This window comes from Notothenia rossii (assembly GCF_949606895.1).
Source record: "Notothenia rossii genome assembly, chromosome: 3".
Classification (NCBI taxonomy): Eukaryota; Metazoa; Chordata; class Actinopteri; order Perciformes; family Nototheniidae; genus Notothenia; species Notothenia rossii.
This window is the reverse complement of record NC_136901.1, coordinates 43,465,152-43,486,192: the sequence shown is the minus strand read 5'-3', so window position 1 is coordinate 43,486,192 and position 21,041 is coordinate 43,465,152. Positions and strand designations below refer to the sequence as shown.

General features: G+C 37.9%; 2 protein-coding genes across 7 annotated transcripts in view; both read right to left on the bottom strand.

Annotated features, from left to right (window-relative positions):
- LOC307031460 (uncharacterized protein) overlaps positions 1-6,292 on the bottom strand; it is a 20,088-nt gene extending 13,796 nt beyond the window's left edge. The window contains exons 1-12 of one of the 2 annotated variants that reach the window (XM_079668590.1): positions 6,070-6,292; positions 5,474-5,573; positions 4,555-4,896; positions 3,795-4,088; positions 3,576-3,701; positions 3,044-3,207; positions 2,777-2,883; positions 2,503-2,599; positions 2,180-2,227; positions 1,632-1,739; positions 436-543; positions 57-140 (exon numbers count right to left, since the gene is read on the bottom strand). In XM_079668590.1, the coding sequence (XP_079524716.1) occupies positions 57-140; positions 436-543; positions 1,632-1,739; positions 2,180-2,227; positions 2,503-2,599; positions 2,777-2,883; positions 3,044-3,207; positions 3,576-3,701; positions 3,795-4,088; positions 4,555-4,896; positions 5,474-5,567 (1,572 nt within the window). In that variant the 5' untranslated portion in view covers positions 5,568-5,573; positions 6,070-6,292. Of the gene's footprint in view, positions 1-56; positions 141-435; positions 544-1,631; positions 1,740-2,179; positions 2,228-2,502; positions 2,608-2,776; positions 2,884-3,043; positions 3,208-3,575; positions 3,702-3,794; positions 4,089-4,554; positions 4,897-5,473; positions 5,574-6,069 lie in introns of both variants that reach the window. The other variant, XM_079668589.1, reaches the window with a different exon arrangement.
- Positions 1-21,041, bottom strand: part of LOC307031872 (low affinity immunoglobulin gamma Fc region receptor III-like) — a 58,029-nt gene that overhangs the window by 26,106 nt on the left and 10,882 nt on the right. The window contains exons 5-16 of one of the 5 annotated variants that reach the window (XR_013806094.1): positions 20,969-21,007; positions 20,606-20,869; positions 19,381-19,620; positions 18,722-18,970; positions 18,166-18,282; positions 17,501-17,551; positions 17,127-17,201; positions 13,298-13,372; positions 12,809-12,874; positions 12,622-12,665; positions 12,120-12,171; positions 9,445-9,484 (exon numbers count right to left, since the gene is read on the bottom strand). Coding sequence is in view for 2 of the 5 variants with exons in the window: in XM_079669379.1 (XP_079525505.1) it covers positions 17,146-17,201; positions 17,501-17,551; positions 18,166-18,282; positions 18,722-18,970; positions 19,381-19,620; positions 20,606-20,869; positions 20,969-21,007 (1,016 nt within the window). In the remaining 3 variants the exon portion in view is untranslated. The other 4 variants (XR_013806095.1, XR_013806096.1, XM_079669379.1 and 1 more) reach the window with 4 other exon arrangements.

Genomic DNA, 21,041 nt, shown 5'->3' with positions numbered 1-21,041 from the left:
TCAGTCGTTCAATGTCTTGCATAAAAATACAAATATATTTGTGTGAAAAGATGAACCTCCTTGTTTTGGTCCTGCTGCTCCTTCAGATGTCTCCTATTTTCCTCTCCCCTCTTCTTCTCAGCGAGGAGTTGATCGTTTAACTGGAAGGAGGAGACATTTTATTTATTTAAGATAAACTCATTAGCCAAATGAAATGTAATGCAAGTAAATGTACATAACACATAACTATATCACACAAAGTTTAAATCACAGGAGGTGTGTGTGTGTGCGTGCGTGCGTGCGTGCGTGCATGTATGTGTGTGTGTGTATGTGTGTGTGTGTGTGTGCGCGCGTGCATATGTGTGTGTGTGTGCGTGTGTGTGTGTGTGTGTATGTGTGAGTGTGAGTGTGAGTGTGAGTGTGTGTGTGTGTGTGTGTGTGTGTGTGTGTGTGTACCTCAGTCTTCTCTCTGCTGTTCTCCTTTCTCTGGATCTCCAGTAGACTCTGTGTCTCCTTCAGTTCTTTCTCCTTCTTCAATTGGTCAGCTAGTTTTTGGTCCGTTATCTGGCAAACACACAGATGTTCATTTCTACTGTTTTCTTAAGTACAAATAATAATTATTATTCTAATAGAACTGTTTTGACCAAAAGATCTCCCCGTAGGACCTCAAAGATGAAATATTTCATATTCAGTTTAATTAAAGAGCTCTGTGCTCATGTCTTTATTCCATCACCTCAACCAACAGCTCATTGAAGTTATACATTGCAGTTGCCACCCTAAAAATAGCCCCACCCCATGCAGTGGCAGCTTTGTTTTGAAATAAAAGTTCTGGCTCATCGGACATTTATGAGAGAAAATCTCTAATGTCCGAGTGCAAGTGAATGCAGCACAAGACGCGAGCCTTGTAACCCCTCCCCCGGCCCTGGCGCGATTGGCAGCGATTTCATTTGAACGGGACGGCGCATTCGGACCCAAGCAGACGGAAGGAATGAGGTATTTGCGGTCTACAATGACAGAGACAGTGAAGTCTGGCTGTACTCAGCATTGAATCAAAACGCACTAAAGCTGTTCTCTTAATAAGTTTGTGAGGCGTTTAGCTGAACAACAGTAATCGCCGCATTCAGGTGTAATAGGCATGCCAACTTGATGCTCTGCTCACGGATGACTCGATGAGCGTAACAAACTGTTAAGATGATGACCTTACGTGTGTAAATATATGTTTTTCTTTGTGGGGGTCTGCCCCCAAAAAACTGTTTGAATTCCTGAGAAAGTAGAATAAGACGGTGTGTAAAACTTCACTGCCCAGCCAAAAGAAAGTAACCACTTTGATTTAACTAGGCCAAGGGCATTCCACTGGATAATAATACCCCTGCATTATAGCAACAACAACAATAATAATAATAATAACAGCAATAATAATTGGGAGGGGGGGCGCGGCTGTTCTTATGTTCTCTGAGGGGAGGCTCACCTTCCCACACTTTGAAAACGCCTGATCTAGATGATACTCAATTACCTATTACATTTATCATACTCTACGTCTATAATCGAAATACATCGTTTACCGTTATAATCATGCACCAATCCATATAAAATGTACATACAGAGAAGATCAACTGAAAACTGTGTTTTTAGTAACTTATTCAAACAGTAACCTCTCTGTTGTTGTCTGTTTCCTTCTGTCTGCTCTCCAGCTCCTTCTTCACTGTCTCCACTTCCTGTTCAGCTTCATCCTTCTTCTTCTGTTCTTCTGTTTTCGAAGTCTGGATTTTTTTGAGAAATGTGACTCAACATACTGTTCAATGTTTAAAGTGTTGCACAGTTTTATGTGTTAAAGAATCCAGTCTGATTATCTCTCTGCAATTTATTAGTGACGTACATTGATATTAAGATAATTGACTTCCTGTTGTGTCTGCATTGTTATTTTTGGTTATCTTATATAATAATAATAATAATAATAATAATTCATTACATTTATTCAGCGCTTTTCCAAATGCTCAAAGCGCTGACATTACCTATGACATATATCAGACATGTAACACATCAATACTGTGGACAATTCCCACAGGAGTGATTTAGGGTGAAGTGCCTTGCCCAAGGACACAGCGGCATGTTGACTGCAGTGGGGGTCAGGGCGGGATTAAACCGGTTCCCCTGATCTGAGGATCCACAGCCGTGATGCACTAACATCATGTCCACTTACCAGATCAAATCTGGACATGCTGTTTGTGGTCCTCTGAATTGTCCCCAGCTGGTAGAGGAAACACATGTAGAGACACGTGAGTACTACATCACAGCATGTGGTCATTATAGATGCTCATACAGTTAGGTGGATCTGTTATGCTCAATGTTACTGAATGGAAGAACATGTATTGAAGTAAACCTAGTGCACTACAATTCATCTTGTAAGGCTGAAACCTAAGTGTGGCATGCTGTGTCACTGCTCCTGATGACTTGTTTTGGGGTTTCCTCAAATGCTTTTCTGTTTTACAATAAATGCAGAATTTCAAAGATGAAGAGGTGAACCTCTCTGTTCTTGTTCTCCAGATCTCCCTTCAGGCTCTGCAGCTCCTTCTTGTTCCTCTGTTTCTCTGCATGGAGATCCTGCAGCTCAGACTCTTTAGATTCAACCTGAAAGAACAGCAGGAAGATTAACATCATTTATTCACAGTCTAAAAGTAGGACTGTCTGGATGTGGTCTCCACTTGGACCTGCAGGTTTGACCTTGTCTACACTAAGGAGGACATTGAAAGAGACTTCAAACAGGAATCAATGTGTTTCATTATTGAAGTGGAGATGAACCTCTTTCTTCTTGTTCTGCAGCTGCTCTTTCAGAGTCTGGACTTCCTTCTCAGCTTCCTCTCTCCTCCTCTGCTCCTCAAGCAGCTGCTGCTCAGATTGATTTTTCTATGAGAGGAACAGTCACGTTTCTTTAGTGATCATTTCTTAAGGTGCCCCACAATGACACATGTTTTCATGCATTTCTGGCAGATCCTGTATCTTGATGTAAAGTCTTCTGTGCTTTTTGCTCAGACTTTACTTTTCATGTTGTTGTTTCTCTACTCACCGGTTTGCTCTTCTTTTCTACGTTTCCCTTCAGAGCCTCCATCTGCACAGCGTCAGGTTTCATCAGCTGTCCTCTTTCTCCTTCATTGAGAAACTGATCTTCATTTTTAGATCGGTTCTTCTTTACTCCTTTATCAACTTCATCCAAATGCTTTCTCTTTGTCTCTGTGTGAAAGTAAACGTGTGTTAAGATGTGTTGAAAGAGAATTAGGAAGGGATCCAAGCATGAATAATTGTTCAGTCTAAATTAACTGAACAGTTGGGTGATTGGTCAACAGCTTAGAGATGTCCCGCCCCTAGTGCTAGCCACTAGAAGCGCAAGTGTGACATAGTGATGTCACCATGCTCAAAACAAAGGAGTCCAATGGAGGCGTTTCAGGCAGGGGGGGGGGGGGTGGGGAGTTTGTGGGAGATATTGTAGCCTTTGCAGACCATTTACATGCACACAAATCTACAAAGCATACAGCACTCAGCATAATAGGCTCCTTTAATTAACCAAACTGAATCAAATCTCCCGACTGTAAGTGACTTACTGAATATGTGTTCTCTCCACAGAAAGAAGAAAGAAACAGCCAGCAGTAACAGAATGCAAACAGCCAAACTGACGGCCAGACCGATAATGATGGTAGAAGAACTGGACTGGAGCTTAAAGAAATCATCTGAAATGATAAAACACAGAGCATCACGGCATTTATGGAAAACTTGGTCTCTGATATATAAACTAATACATGTTAAATGAATATTTAGTCTACCTGGAACCTGGAAGTGTGTCTGTGTGGTGCGGGTGGTGTTGTGGTGCTGGACTGTGCAGGTGAAGCTGTTGCTGGGTCTCTTCTCCACAGTCACTCTGCTGCTGACAGTATAGAGGTCATCAGGACCTCTGACTGTCTCTGGAGGTCCGGCAGAGAGGAGCTTTCCCTCAGCGTCCAGCCACAACACCTCAGGCTCCGGATACCAGCCAGCAGACTCACACTGCAGCACCACTCCTCCACTCTGACCGTCCAGCCCCGATAAACTGATGACAGGCGGAGAGGAAGGACTGGATGCTAAAAAAAAACAGGAAACAGAGGAAGTATTTTATATCTGATAGCAGGTGAGGAGAGGGCACAAAAACAGATATTATTGTTACAATCCTTGAGCAATTTACAGCCTCAATTTGATCAAAATCCTCACGTAGTCCAATTGGCTCGTCACTGCGAGTTGGACCAAGTCACTCTTAATCAAACAGTCCTGTTGCTGGCTCCAAAATGGTGCAACAACGTCCACATATCAAAATCAAGACAGCAGAAAGTCTACACACTACAATCTGATAGTCTCACCTTCGAAATCTCACTAGAACATGCAAGACGCTAAGCAGGAAACTCCTTTAAGGCAAACAAAATAGACCAGAGTATTACATATTCAGAGTTTCTTGAAACACAGAGATATTATAACTATAATCCTTTCCTAGAGGTAAAAGTAGGGACTTGAAAAAACATGCAACATGAACACATACGTACATAACGCACTTACCAAAAACCAGTTTAACAAAAGCTTGCCGGTCCAGTTCTGGAATGAAACATCTGTATTTCCCCTGATCGGAGAGTTGTACGTTGGAGAGTTTCAGAGAAATATTTCCGTTCTTCAGCTCATCGGTGAACATTGAAGTTCTTCCCTTGAAAAAATTGTGTTTTTTATCCACAAGTTCATGACCAAGCCGCATCACATGGACGAATCTGGGGTCCATGTCGGGCCTCGTCCACTCCAATGTCAAACCAGCAGCATATACCGCCGGCTTCAGATAACATGGCAAAATGATGTCATCACCAAGATTTGCTACTATTGGCTGAGATGAGCCAATCAGCTGAGACTGACCTGGAAATTCAAAGGAGGTATATTATATAATGTAACGATGGTAGAATTTGGTTAATCGTAGTTTTTATATATTTTAAGAGGGAGGGCTGTTATAGGCTGTTGTCCACATTCCCATGTGTTCCCATTGGCAACAACTGCTTACAAAAGAAACTAAAAAAAGAGCTCAAGAAAAAAAGATCTCAAACAAATGTTTCTAATGGTTTAGCTCCTGCGCACAGTTTAGCCATGCGTTGTAAGCTAACGTTAGCCTCACAGCTTAGCTACGGCTAAAGGATTAGCAATATTTGTCTTTATCTCTGAAAAGCTTTTCGATATTGTACCAAGCCTCAATTCCCAGAATGTCAAAATGCTTTATAGTACCAGTTTACAAAGAAAAATAATCACAACATTGATGGACTGTTTTCTCTAATTGTTACATATATTTAGTGTTTCCAGTAACAACATATATTGGGGTACCACTTGCATGAAAATATGCTAAAAGGTCATTACTGAATGTTAGCCCAATTATGCCAAATGTAAACCGTCTTCCCAAAGCTGTAAATGTGACTTTTGAAGATTGTATTTGTGTGTAACTTACCTCTACAGTGTGTTATGAGAAGAAGGAAAACCAAAACACTGAGAGTTCTGAGATGATTTTTAAGGGGCTTTTCGTCTGTGTTTAAAATCATCATGGAGAACTGCAAATGAACAGAAAACAGTGAAAGCAGAGTGAACTTCCAGGATAACATGCTTTAAAACAATTCTTTAGGTAAAACGTTTTTAAAAGGCTGGACAAAAAGTGGTCGATCCAAAGGTCTGAGTTATAAACTGAATGTTACCTTTGGACATTTCTTGTACTCCAACAAATGGAGCACATCTTCTGTGCTCTACTTATAATTTACATATCCTATTTCATTATATTATTTCCTCTATTTAAGACAGAGACAGAGATAATTTAGTTACACTAGTAGACTAAATACTCTTAGCACACAAAACCCAGTTCAGTGTTATGACTATCACCCAAGTCTGCACACAGTTTTCACTCGGACACAAAACGTATGAAATACATGTTATCTATTCTAATCTAAAATTGTGGTTCACCAAAAATCAATATTCACACTTTTCATGAAAAATGTTTTGAATCTATTTTATCTTATGTACTAATTAAATGTTAAGAAATTGAAGACCACATACCTGTTGAATGTTGCGTGTCTCTGACTGCGAGGACAAAGTCTGTAAATCATTGACAGACTCATGCAGAGTATGATACAAATAGAGTAACCCCTAATTCATTTTTCTTCACCAAACTTCTTGATGGTTAATGTTATGCTTTATATTTTTTTCAGTGTGCAAATGTTTCTGCAACAGCAAGAGGCATTTTCTACAAAAGCTGTGTAGAATATTTAAGTTTAGTTTGAATCTATCCACTGAATTGTTATCTGAGTTTCACTTTGAGTGTTTCGGTTTATGAACATCTGAACTTTGGATTCAGTGTCTCGGTTACTGGTTATAAATTAATACATGGCAATAAAATCAGTTGCGATGGACCTTTGAATTGTTTTATTGTGGCAACGGTTGAACGACATTTCTCTATTAAGGCAGAGGACATGTCTGATCTTTGACTGCAGGGGGCAGAACTTTCAGTTGGTGTGTGTGTGTGTGTGTGTGTGTGTGTGTGTGTGTGTGTGTGTGTGTGTGTGTGTGTGTGTGTGTGTGTGTGTGTGTGTGTGTGTGTGTGTGTGTGTGTGTGTGTGTGTGTGTGTGTGTGTGTGTGTGTGTGTGTGTGTGTGTGTGTGTGTGTGACTGGCAAAGACTGAAAAATAAATTCATTGAGACGAAGCACGAAAAAAGATAGCAGGATTTGTCAGAAGGGCTAGTTATGATTTCACACCTTGGCCAACAAATACAACTGTCTTCTGTATGTAGCATCTACAAAAGCCTTTGCAGTATCAACTGATTATTTCTTTTTGGGGTCTGACTCTTCATGGTGGAATCTAAATTGGTTTAAATGAAAGTGCCAGCAAAATAAAATGTTACTGTCACATATTAAACTCTGATGAGGCTGTGTGCATGGCCCTCCTGCTTGTGATGCAGAAACCCACCAGCAGGAGGTTCAGTTTATGTGTTCGGTTTAAGGTACCCACTTGATTCTTCTTGTTTTTAGTTTCTTTCCTCGTGATTTAATGCACTTATTATAAGTCGCTGTGGATAAAATGATGAGCTAAATAACAAAAATATCTTTGACTGCTGGATGGAAGTGTTTCATTATCACACGAGTGTGCAGTGGGTTGTGCGTTGGTGTTGGGATCAGGTTCAAACCCCACTCCAGTCAGCATGTCGTTGTGTCCCTGAGACACTTCACCCCAAATTGCTCCTTTGGGGATTTCCCTCAGTATTGAGTATGGAAGTCGCTTTGGATAAAAGCGTCTAACAAGTAACGTGTAATGTATTCAGGCCTATACGTACAGGCATTTAGATCACATGATGCCTCCTGATTACAAAAATAAATAAGAAAAACATGACTTTGTCTTCGAAGACAGTGGAATATATGACAACCTTAATTCTATTGGCTCTAACGGTTAAAAAGGGATGTCAATCCTCAAAATCGACCGAGGGGGGCCAGAGAGGAAAAGGCACCCAAATGACCCCAGAAGTGTTTATTTTTGCTAAACTTCTCTAAAAAGGTCAAATGTCACTTTTTTTGCATCAATCTTGATACAGGGTACTTATTATATGTTATAGTTTGGATTGATTCCTAAAGCTTTTAGTCTACTAACCCATGATTCAAGGTTTTTTTTTCACTATAAGTAATGTGTTTTTTTGGACGGACACTATCATTTACATTCTTTTACTATGTTCAATATGAATTTACTTTAAAAGAAAATTAATCGATATTGATTCTGACTTTTCTACATCCAACTCACAGGTTTATCATTGCTTTGAGAAAAAAGATTATTAATTTAACCCTTTTAGAAGTGGAGATATAGTCAATTGTTCTGGGCATGTCATTTTCGAGCCTGAGACCTGAAAAACAGGCTCAGGGCTTTACAGGTTAAGAATAGACTTATGTAAATGTGAAGGATTGGGGCCACATTTGAATAGTTTTTACAATATATATAGAATTTTGACTTTTTTCTCAGAATTTAAGTGTATTCATATACTGTAGCACCTTTCAACACAAGGCAATTCAAAGAGCTTGATGAAAATGTAAAACGTTAAAAGTTATATAAGTCACAATTTATTTATTTTTTAGTTATGACTTTTCCACAGAATTAAGTTTTTTTCGGATATTCTGACTTTTTTCTCAGTTTGTCAAATGTTTCAGACTTATTTTTAGGTTGTGTTTTCAGGTTAAAAACCTACATTCATCTTCTGTTGCAAGGCAAACCCTTCTAACGATAAAGTGCTGGACAGAAAACGTAAAAAATACTGATATTTATCTTTTTTAAAGCGATAATGTTGGATCTAAAAATGTTACATTTTACTTGTAGGTGTTTTTCCAAGTGATTTTTCATACAATAACAAGGGGTTAACATTGATTGAAGTTGTTTAAGATAATTCTATAGTTGATTTCTTGCATATTAACATGAATTACTCGTCTCTTGTGCACATCCAACGCATCGTTTATGATCGTAAGCAGACACAAAATCTAGTGGTACCCACCTCAACACTCAAAGATTACAAATTTACAGAGAAAATAACAAAAACCGCACATCAAAACATGTGGCGCTAGGTAGCCCAAAACGCTAACATGGCTTACCTTGGTCTTTCTCTGGTCAAAACTGGTCTTCAATGGCATTAAAACGATAAAAACGATGCTGTAGTTAATCCATAGGTTAATCCAATGTGTCTGTGTTCTGATAATCCATAAGCAATAAAAACTGCTTTTCCGTTTCCAGAAATCAGAGCAGGGATATTACTACGCTCTGCAACAAGATTGCATGCACATTGATGCCATCTTTTTTTTTTAACATGAGAGTCTATGGGACGATTTCCCTTTGATTCTATTGGCTCTAACGGTCAGAATCATGTCAAAATCGAAGAAGGGGGGCCAGAGATATGGAAAATCCATCCAAATGGCCCCAGAAGCGTTTTTTTGTGCTAAATCTGTCTAAAAAGGTCAAATGTCACTTGTTTTGAATCAATCTTGATACAGGGTACTTATTATCTTTTGTACTTTGGATTCCTAAAGCTTTTAGTCATCCATCATCTAAGGTTAGTTTTCACTATAAGTACAAAATGTTTTTTGGACGGACACTATCATTTACAGTTTTTTACCATGTTCAATCTGAATTTTCCTTAAAATAAAAAACATCTATATTTATTCTGACTCTTCTACATCCAACTCACAGGTTTATTATTACTTTGAGAAAAAAGATTATTAATTTGACCCTTTTAGAAGGGAAGATATGGTCATTTTTTCTGGGAATGTCATGTTCGGCCTGAAACCTGAAAAACAGGCTTGGGGCCTAACAGGAGAGAGGAGTCAAGCTGGTTTCACTCTGCAGGCTGATGAGAGGAAGTGGAAACAGGTGAGCAGGTGAACCAGGGTCATGCGAATGCACTCTGAGAAGTGAGGAGTTCAACATGACTGAGAGTGTGGAGACATCTGGTGGACAGAGGGAGCATAACAAATAATGCAGGTTTATTGTGTCTTATACAGGACTGTCTCAGAAAATTAGAATATTGTGATAAAGTTCTTTATTTTCTGTAATGCAATTAAAAAAACAAAAATTTCATACATTCTGGATTCATTACAAATCAACTGAAATATTGCAAGCCTTTTATTATTTTAATATTGCTGATTATGGCATACAGCTTAAGAAAACTCAAATATACTATCTCTAAATATTAGAATATCATGAAAAAGTATACTAGTAGGGTGTTCAACGAATCACTTGAATCGTCTAATTAACTCGAAACACCTGCAAGGGTTTCCTGAGCCTTGAAAAACACTCAGCTTGGTTCAGTAAACTAAATCACAAGTATGGGGAAGACTGCTGATCTGACTGCTGTCCAGAGGACCGTCATTGACACCCTCCATCAGGAGGGTAAGACACAAAAAGAAATTTCTCAAAGAGCAAGCTGTTCACAGAGTGCAGTTTCAAAGCACATCCACAAAAAGTCTGTTGGAAGGGGGAAATGTGGCAGGAAACGCTGCACAACCAAGAGAGATGACCGCAGCCTTAACAGCATTGTGAAGAAGAGTCGCTTCCAGAATTTGGGGGAGCTTCAAAGACAGTGGACTGAAGCTGGAGTCCAGGTATCAAAAGTCACTGTTCACAGACGTGTCCGGGAAATGGGCTACAATAGCCATATTCCCATGGTCAAGCCACTTCTGAACTCAAGACAACGGAAGAGGCGTCTGACTTGGGCTAAGGAAAAGAAGCACTGGACAGTTGCACAGTGGTCCAAAGTCCTCTTTTCAGACGAAAGCAAGTTTTGTATTTCATTTGGAAGTCAAGGCGCCAGAGTCTGGAGAAAGGCTGGAGAGGAGCAAAATCCAAGTTGCTTGAAATCCAGTGTGAAGTTCCCACAGTCAGCGATGGTTTGGGGAGCCATGTCAGCTGCTGGTGTTGGTCCACTGTGTTTCATCAAGCCCAGAGTAAATGCAGCTGTGTACCAAGAGATTTTAGAGCACTACATGCTTCCGTCTGCTGAAAAGCTCTATGGAGATGAGGAATTCATTTTCCAGCATGATCTGGCACCTGCCCACAGTGCCAAAACCACCAGTAACTGGTGTACTGACCATGGCATTACTGTCCTCGATTGGCCTGCAAATTCCCCTGACCTGAACCCCATAGACAATATGTGGGGTATTGTGAAGAAGAAGCTGAAAGACACCAGACCCAACAATGCTAATGAGCTAAAGGCCGCTATTGAAGCATCCTGGGCATCCATAACACCTCAGCAATGCCACAGGCTGATTGCCTCCATACCACGCCGCATTCTTGCAGTAATCCGTGCAAAAGGATTCCCAACCAAGTACTGAGTGCATTAATGGACATTTTCAAATGTTTGATTGTGTTTTGCTGTTATAAATCTTTTTTTTTTACTTGGTCTGAGGAACTATTCTAATTTTTTGAGATAGGATTTTTGAGTTTTCTTAAGCTGTATGCCATAATCAGCAATATTAAAATAATAAAAGGCTTGCAATATTTCAGTTGATTTGTAATGAATCCAGAATGTATGACATTTTTGTTTTTTTAATTGCATTACAGAAAATAAAGAACTTTATCACAATATTCTAATTTTCTGAGACAGTCCTGTATAATATCCGTATTCAGCTCCTCTGCCACCTGCAGTCAGTTGACAAACACTGCAGACAATAAATACACAAATTATACAAATACATGAATAAAAATAGATTGAAAACAGCTGAATTTACTATTATTACTATTATTACTATATTATTATTGGATAAAATGTGTCACAGCGACATACGTCTGGTTTCTCTTTCAGGATGAAAAGAACAGAGTTTATTTAATCAGTGCAGATGCTGTTTAAGATAGAAGCCTTTATTGTAATTATATATAACATACAATGAAACTACGAGTGCCTGTACGAGCAATACTTAAAATATGCAAACATGAACAACAAATTCACAAACTATTTTAGTAAAAGACAAGCAACAAAAGACAAGAAGAAGAGGAAAAGACCGTTTAAGAGCTTTAGTGAACTATTAAGGGAATTCTATAATATGATAGGATAAAATAATATGTGGCTGCATAAAAGTAGATTAGGTTTTGAGTTGCAGAGTCTCTGTGTGTGAGTGTGTTTAGCTCAGAGTGTGTATGTTTTGGGAGAGAAACTGTTTAATAGTGAATATGCTCTCTATGGCAGAGCGGTAAAACCTTGTTCAATGATGGGACGAGTTAAAGCAATATGTACAATTACAATTAATCTGACACACTGTGACGTGTTTTATAGTTCATGTGTCCTCACAGTCACCTTCACACTTTCACAGGACAGTAAATATAACACATGTTTAACCACAGACTCAGCGCGATGCAGAAACACCTTTAACTCGGCAGTAAACCACAGCGAGAGTATTTAGAATCAGCCGTGTGTCTGAGAGATGGAACAAGTGGGTTTAACTGTGAAACCACAAGAAACTTTCATATCTTAAAACATAAATGAGCATTTCACTTCGACAACTAACACCTACATTTGTTCTTATAAAAAATGAACTATTTATTTAGAATACTTTATAAACAAATATCAGTGCATTCTCATGAATTCACCTTTGCATTAAGGTACAGGGTGTGAAACAGTTTCTCAAAACTCCATCTTCACCTGTAAAACAAATACAGAACAAATGTTAATAATATAGAATAGAGGTATTATAGAGGTAGGCTTTGTTAAAATGTTATATATGTGTTTTTATCATTTACGGGTAGTAAGCATGATAATAAATATTTCTAAAGTTCAAGAATATTAATGAGGAATGGTACAAAATCTAATTTTAAGTTGAATGCATGACTCCAGTGAATGGTATGTATGTTAGATGGTTACCCTTTTGTCCTATATATAATATATAGTTAAACCAAAATGTACATATTTGTATAAAGTCAAAGCACATTATTTTAAACCCATTTTGTCCAAAGTTTTCAATATTATATTATATTATTATTATTATTATTATTATTATTATTATTATTATTATTATTATATTTAAAATATCTACCATCCATCCAGTATGACTTAAAGCAACATTAATTATACTAATTTAATTCTCAGTCTTACCGGCTGGATTGTAGAGTACAAGGCGTCCTCTGCTACGGATGGCTCTGCGTTGAAAATAGAGGTTATGATTCTGGTAACTATCATCTAGCAGTCTGAATGTTTTTATTACCAACGAGGACACTGAACATCACAATAGAGCCGTTAAAGCTTTAAAATCAGTTACATTTCTAATCTCATTGAGTCTCACCCTGTTGTTGAGTTTCTCCCGGGCCCAAGGTGTAGTAAACGGCTGTTGGAAATGATTGATCCTCACCTGATAGAGAGACATAGTTAATCATATACATACAGTATATAAACATAACTATTACTAGAAAGTCAGGCCAATTGTTTTTCCAATGTTCTGACAGACAGAAAAAAAGGCCAAAAACATGATTATCTTTGGACAAAAAGTCCCAAGGTATTTAAAGAGGCTCAATCATGCTTTTTGTGGTATCCCCTCTCATCTAGTGTGTTTTGTAAGTTTTAGAGCATGTAAATGGTCTGCAAAGGCTAACATTCCTGTGTTCCCTCCAGAGGGAGTTTCTCTCCCAAACACCCCCCCCCCCCCTCCTTAAAAAGAAATGTCTAAAAAGTTTGCCTTTAGACTCCAATTAAATACACAACTGTACTTGATATAAGTAAGACAAGCATGTAAGGTGAAATTAAAGCAGAAGTAACCCTGTCAGGTTTTAAGTACCTTTCTTCTTCCTGTATTTTGATACCACATCATTCGTCATTTGGCCTGAATCCACTGCACTGGCCTCTACTGGAACTAGTAAAAACAAAACATATAGTTTAGTTGACATGACAGATAAATGGACAGACAAATAATTAGACCGAAAAACAGCCAGTGTTTATTAAGTACAAAATATTGTTATATTTTAATTAGATATGTAACATCCTTTAAACAATTGGTCGTATTGTAATACCACAAATAACTACACTCTAGGTATTTCGCACATGACGAAAAAGCCCTTTGAATCTTCTATTTGAAAGTCATAGTATAGATACCTGATAGAGAGACATAGTTAATCATCTGATAAATACATATATAAATATTACTATTAGTAGAAAAATCAGGCCAATTGTTTTTCCTATGTTCTGCTGACAGACAGAAAAAAAGGGCCAAAAATTATTTTTGGACAAACAGTCCCAAGGTATTTAAAGGGAGGCTGTTGCTCAGTGGATAGTGTGCTGGACTTTGAATCAGCAAGTTTGAGTCCCTCTGCAGTCAGCATGTCTTTGTGTCCCTCGGCAAGACACTTCACCCCAAATTTCTCCTTTGGGGATTGCCCACTGTATTGAGTATGTAAGTCGCTTTGGATGAAAGCGTCTGACAAGTAACATGTAATGTAAAGATGCCCAATTATGCTTTTTGTGGTGTCCCGTCTCATGTCAGCCTGTCCTCCTACAAAAAACGACCATATACAGTAGGCCGATTGTTCATGCCATTATTACGACCCAAAGACACGTTTTAAAGTGTATGTTGTTTCTTACACGACCACTAGAGCACCTCTAACAACATGCTCCTGGCCCGTTCATTGCAAACACTCCAGAGGGATGTTTATTCACAAATAACCCTCTCTGGAAAATCCTAAATTGTAGAATAGTTTGGCCATTAAAATGCTTTTTGATTCGATTTCTGGCGAGAAGTGTATATTGTACTTTTAGAATCCACGTCCAGTCGATGTGTAGGATCTATAGTTTGATAGATATTACGAAGATGATTTGAGGTCTCGTCAGGATAACGTGTATGCAGCTTCCATGTAAAGTTAGTGTGGGTGAAAACAGTTTTTCGGGTCTCTAAGTTTTCATAATAAAACCGGATATATTCCCCTCACTCTCAAATGATTACACAGCGATATCTGCATTACTCATCAACCAAAACACATCAGTTCATCCTTGTTAATTACACAATATTGATTGGTTTAAATTGTGTACAATGCTTTTGTGTTTTTAACCTTCGATTCATAGAAACAAATAGTTTTTTCGGAGTTAAGACACTACAGTTTCCGAAGACACTACACTACCCAGAATCCCCAGCCATCGTTTGGGACTACAACATCCGCCTTTCTTTACAAACCCTGTGATTAGTCATCAAGCCCTGTGATTGGATGTTGGAGTGGCAGGGCGACAAGATTACGCCAAAACGGCTCTATGAAATGGAATGGAACCACGGCAGACATTCCAAAACTCCCCCCCCCCCCCCAGAACTACACATACTGGCTATTGTGTGTTTCGCAACATGTTTTCGTATTTCCCAAAATGAGAAGATGCCAGTATTAAACTGTGTACACCCTAGAGGTTTAGGGGATACAAAACACATTGGTGTTATCAAATGTAAAACATATCATTAATAAATGGGTGAATTCATATACCCACATGACACCTAAGGTCAGAAGAGCTTTATTTAACAGCTGGTCTTATGTCTGTGACCCCTCCTGTTGTTCATTGATAAGCCAGAAACATGCACTTGTCAAGGTTCATCGATCATCTTAAAATAAGATATACTTTATTGATCCCAAGCTGGGAAATGTTTTTGTTACAGCAGCATACTACTTTGTTCTACTCCACTACAATTCAGAGGTTAACCTGGTATTTTTAACTCCGCATTTATTTTAGTTACTTTCCAGATTCCGATTAATGATGTGAAATATAAACAACCCTTAAATCAGACTTTAGTTACACCTGAGTCAAATTCAGGGAAGGTGATTGTCAAGTGCCAAAATAAACTATGCAATATATTGGACTTTAAGTACTTTGTCAGACTTCATATTTATCTGTGGATAACCCCAACGTTTTTTTCTTATTCAAAAGAAGACCTTAACTTAAAGTATTCTTTAATGTTTAAATAAAGCCTTATTAGTTTGTTTGTTTTGCACATCCTCCTGTTAATATCTTTGGACGTCCTGCACTAAACTGTTTTATTGTAGAGATCACTTCTGATTGAAATTTTCTATTCTATATTTCTATCATGCCTTCTACTTTCCCCCTATGTTGTATGTAGGCTACTCTTAATATTTAAATGTTTTCATCAAACAAAACGTATTCAACAACAAAATTCAATAACGTGCTTTAACCACTAGGTGGCGTGGGTTAAAAAACCAGTGGTTCAGATAAAACATAATAATATCAAACATAATATGACTATTAACTTTATTGTGAAATTAAAACAGAACGGTAAAGGAAAATACAGTTTCACTCTCTCGATTTGAAGCTTATGCATTGTACCATGAACCTGCATAGACCTGTAACAGTCAACTGCCTGAGGAGTTGGAAAGGGAGTTCAGTAAATAATATCTTTAAGAACTACAAAAAAATCCCTTTCTATCAGCTGTGCACCGTTATGGTGTAAATACAGCCTATCTACCAATTGGATCAAATACAAAAGTCAGCCGAATTAGTGTTGATACTGCAAAGAGACGTATTGTGTGAAAATAAATGCAAGATGTTGTTTAATTGCTAATATATTTATGATCCACGTCACGTGTTCAGTTTTGGCGGCTTTTCTTACATTTTGTCAAAAGGTCTTCTCATCAGGGCTCTATAAATAAATATCTACGGCACGTATGTAATATTTAATGCAGCCGAACCGTGTATTACAATGCCGTTATGTGATGACTTCCAAAGAGAAAAGCAAGAACACTCTGAATAAAGTATTATTTTATTTAATTATCAATTCATCATTTATTTAAATTTTTTCCGATTTCATATCATATAAACACCATATGCCGACATGCATTGCGGCTAAATCAATCCATGTTTTAGCCTATCAAAACCTCTGAAAAAAGAAAGGTGTCTCTCAGAATCGAAAGAAAAAACCTTTGGGAAAAACACAAAAGCATTGTACACAATTTAAACTGATGTTTTTTAGTTGATGAGTACTGCAGATATCAATGTTAAATCATTTGATCATTGGTTTTATTATGAAAACGTCGAGACCGGAAATACTGTTTTCAACCCGTAACTTTACATGGAGGCCGCCGTATTCCTCAAATCATCTTCGTAATATCTATCAAACTATAGATCCTACATATCGACTGGATGTGGATTCTAAAAGTATAATCTACACTTCTCGCTAGAAATCTAATCAAAAAGCGTTTTAATGGCCAAACTATCCTACAATTTAGGATTTTATAGAGAGGGTTATTAGTGAATAAACGACCATCTGTAACGTTTGCATTCAACAGGAGCACTAGAGGCCGAACATTTTAAAACATAATTATAGGACGTATTAAGCGCTTGAACAAACGACATATTTGGTCGTAATAAGGTTCTGAACAATCTGCCCATTTGGTCGTATGAGTTGAAGGACTTGTTGTCTCATGAGTGTTTTGTAGGTTTTAGAGCATGCAAATGGTCTGCAAAGGCTAACATTCATGTGTTCCCAACCCCCCTCTTTCACAACAATTGTCTAAAAAGTTTGCCTTTAGATTCCAATTAAATACACAACTGTATTTGACATAAGTAAGAACAGCATGTAAAGTGAAATTAAAGCAGTAGTAACACTGTCAGGTTTTAGGTACCTTTTTTCTTCCTGGTTTTTTATACCACAGCATACAACATTTGGCCTGAATCCACTGCACTGGCCTCTACTGGAACTAGTACAAAAAATACATATAGTTTAGTTGACATGACGATGATAAATGGACAGACAAATAATGAGACAGAAAAACCGCCAGTGTTTATTAAGTACAGAATATTGTTATATTTTAATTAGATATGTAACATCCTTTAAACAATTGGTCGTATTTTAATACCACAAATAACTACACTCTAGTTATTTCGCACATGACGAAAAAGCCTTTGAATCTTGTATTTAAAAGTCATAGTATATTAAGGTAAGCTAATTACATTACGTAGATCTTTATGAAGGATGCAACCTGGTTTGTGTTCTCACCTGTGTGATGCTCAGCCGGTCCGGGTGCTAACGTGGACTGGCAGAGCAACACTGCAGCATAGTAAAGGAAAAACAACATTAAAATCAAACCAGAAACAGAAGAAGATTCAGACATGGCTAACGAGTATGGAAACCATTTTCTTCCATGCCTCATTTTGTGACAGCAAACATAACTTTATATTTTTTTAAGAGGTAGAAAAAAACATTCATAAAATGCAAATAAAATCTATAGGGAGGCTGACCTTCACCAAATACCCTCACAGTGTTGAGAAAGATGATTCATGTAATGGCTCAAAATAGAACTGAGTGTTTCCTTATTATCAACACCTAAAATCCTGAATGTCACGAAATTCGTTTTTTCATTATTCTTAGGATGGGTGTGATGGCGTTTAGTCGTCTCATTTAAAAAACTTTTTAGCAACCGCCGCTTTGAAATCCACCAGTCGGGTATTTACTGAAGTATTTTATGACTTAAAACAAAAAACGGTAAAATCGCTCCAGCTTGTGTTAACCACAGACCTTATTTCAGGCTTAAACCAAAACAAATACTTAAACACAAGGGAACACGAAGTGCTAAAATGCTGACTCCTTTCAGGTTTTTAAGACTCATTCCTGCAGCTCTCCATAGCCTATAGTAGCAGATTGTTGGTGGATTGTAATCGTACCTCTGTGCCGATAACTTTTGCAAGATCGATGTATTCCCACGGCCAGCAGCAGAAACATCAATGAAACAGAGACAAAGATCCACGGGGCGAGAGTGGAGGAAGAGTCTTCAGCTGAAACTGAAATAGGAATGATTAACTTAGGAGCAGACGGTAATCACATGAATTTCTTAACATCATTTTAACATGCATCATCAAAGTGATAAACACATTATAAATCAATACGTATAATACTATTAAATAATATATAATATTCTGTAATTGTTGTACTTTAAGTATATTTTGATGCCATTAGTTTTGTCCTATTACTTGTAAAATGTAGTACAAGTAATACTGTAGGAGAAGTGGAAGAAATACCCAAGATCTGAGTATTTCTTCCACCTCTCATTCAATTCAAAGATGCAAAGATTCAAAAGGTTAAATACATATACACAACTACGGTGGAGTTGTGTATATAATATGAGTAATTTGGGTCATAACGTAATTACAAGACATTAAAAAAAAAAGGTAACAATTTAATACAAGTATTTTACTTGTATTAAAACATAACATATCTCACCTCTGATAGCCAGCCAGCTCTCTGGTGATTCTCCACCTTCAGAGATGCTGCACTTGTAGAGTCCTTCATCAGATTTAGAAACTCTTTGGATGGTGATGTTTCCTGTGGAGCTGCTCCTGATGAGACGGCCATCTTTATAGAAGTCACCTGAGAGGATGGGGGAGGTGGTCGTCTTTTTTCTGCAGCTCAGAGTCACAGATTCTCCCTCCATCACAGGAAGGAGAGGACTCTCCAGGATCACAGAGCCAGCTGAACAACAAAGGTATTAAAGCCTTTCATAACATTTGAAGAAACTGCATACGTTAACGGCAACAACGCTACAGTCAACAAATCATGAATGCTAAATCTGCCAAGAAATGTTTTGGCCCAAATCAAGAAAAAGCCCCATTACATGTTTGCCCCATGTTTGTTCAACACTTCACTTTGTTAAGTGTCAAATAGCCTCACGTGGAGCACTGAACTCCCTCAGTATAACAGACAAGCCTGGCAGGAAGTAGATCACTCGGAGAGTTGGCGAGATAATCGAAACTCAGAAATGTATAAACAAAATTATGTCTGTCATGACAGTGATTGCTCACTTTGTGTGTTTTGACTTAACTCTTCTTTTAGCTTTCTCTTAACGTCTTTTTCATTTAATTCCCATGCATTTCTGATCTCACCTCTGACAGTCAGCCGGCTCTCTGGTGATTCTTCACCATCAGGGATGCTGCACTTGTAGAGTCCTTTAGAAACTCTTTGGATGGTGATGTTTCCTGTGGAGCTGCTCCTGATGAGACGGCCATCTTTATAGAAGTCAGCTGAGAGGATGGAGGAAGTGGTCGTCTTTTTTCTGCAACTCAGAGTCACAGATTCTCCCTCCATCACAGGAAGCACAGGACTCTCCAGGATCACAAAGCCAGCTGAACAACAAAGGTATTAAAGCCTTTCATAACATTTGAAGAAACTGCATACGTTAACGGCAACAACGCTACAGTCAACGAATTATGAATGCTAAATCTGCCAAGAAATGCTTTGGCCCCAATCAAGAAAAAGCCCCATTACATGTTTGCCCCATGTTTGTTCAACACTTCACTTTGTTGAGTGTCAAATAGCCTCACGTGGAGCACTGAACTCCCTCAGTATAACACACAAGCCTTGCAGGAAGTAGATCACTCGGAAAGTTGGGGAGATAATCGAAACTCAGAAATGTATAAACAAAATTATGCTCAGAGTTGAGTCACAAACTCTCCCTCCATCACAGGAAGCACAGGACTCTCCAGGATCACAGAGCCAGCTGAACAACATCGGGATCAAACATTCAGTTTGAGTTTTGTAGTAGGAGTTATTTACAATAGAAAAACTGTTAAGTTAGACAAAGGCATTGTGAAGATACTGTGACTGTAAAGTCAGGTTGTAACATGCCCAGAATAATTGAAAATACAGAAATAAACTAAACACATTGACGATTAATTCAGAATGTAAACAGTTGTATGTAAAGTAGTGTATCGTCTGCATAGAGGTTCATAATATGAAACATTTCCTGATATCTTTGCAGCATTGAAATCAGAGTGTGTTATTTATATAATATTTGTAGAAAATTGTTAAAATGACATCAGAGACAGGAGAAAAAAAAAATGTGGTTTAGATTTTAGAAACATATTTGTTTGCAATTTTATAACTTTAATCCAATAGTAGGCTTTGCTTAATGACTACGCTCTGCTTTGTACACGCTGTTTGCTTTTATTGCACTTCCTTGATGAATTATGTTCTTCATTTACAATATTAAGATAACAAAAAAAAGTTTACTAAAAAAGGATTTGTTTATTTTATAACCTTGGCATCATTGCACTTTTTATGTTCTTCTAATAAACATTGTATAGAAAACATATGTTAATGTCAACATACCGGTGATAATGACGTTCACATGGTTGCTTTTCTTCCCTCCAGCCTCACACCAGTAATCTCCACTGTCCTCCTTATAAGGAGATTCAATGTTGCAATTCAACTCATGAAATGAGCCCCATTTTGAACCATCACAAGTTTCCTTTCCTGTTTTGTTCCACCGTAAAATGTTCACATCAGTCAAACCATCGAAGCCCCCACATCTTAAAGAGAAGGGCTTGTATTCAAAGACTTGAAGTCTGGATGGTTCGATCCAAACATCTGCATCTGAAACAGATAAATAAATGTGTTTTTGAGATTAATATATAGCACTTTAAATAAAGTTATGATTTGTTCTGCTTTCTTTTTGGTAAACAAGCTTCTTACCAACTTTCTGTTCACAGAGCTGCAGAAACACTGTCATCCCTGCAGAGACAACAGAGACAAACATCACATTATT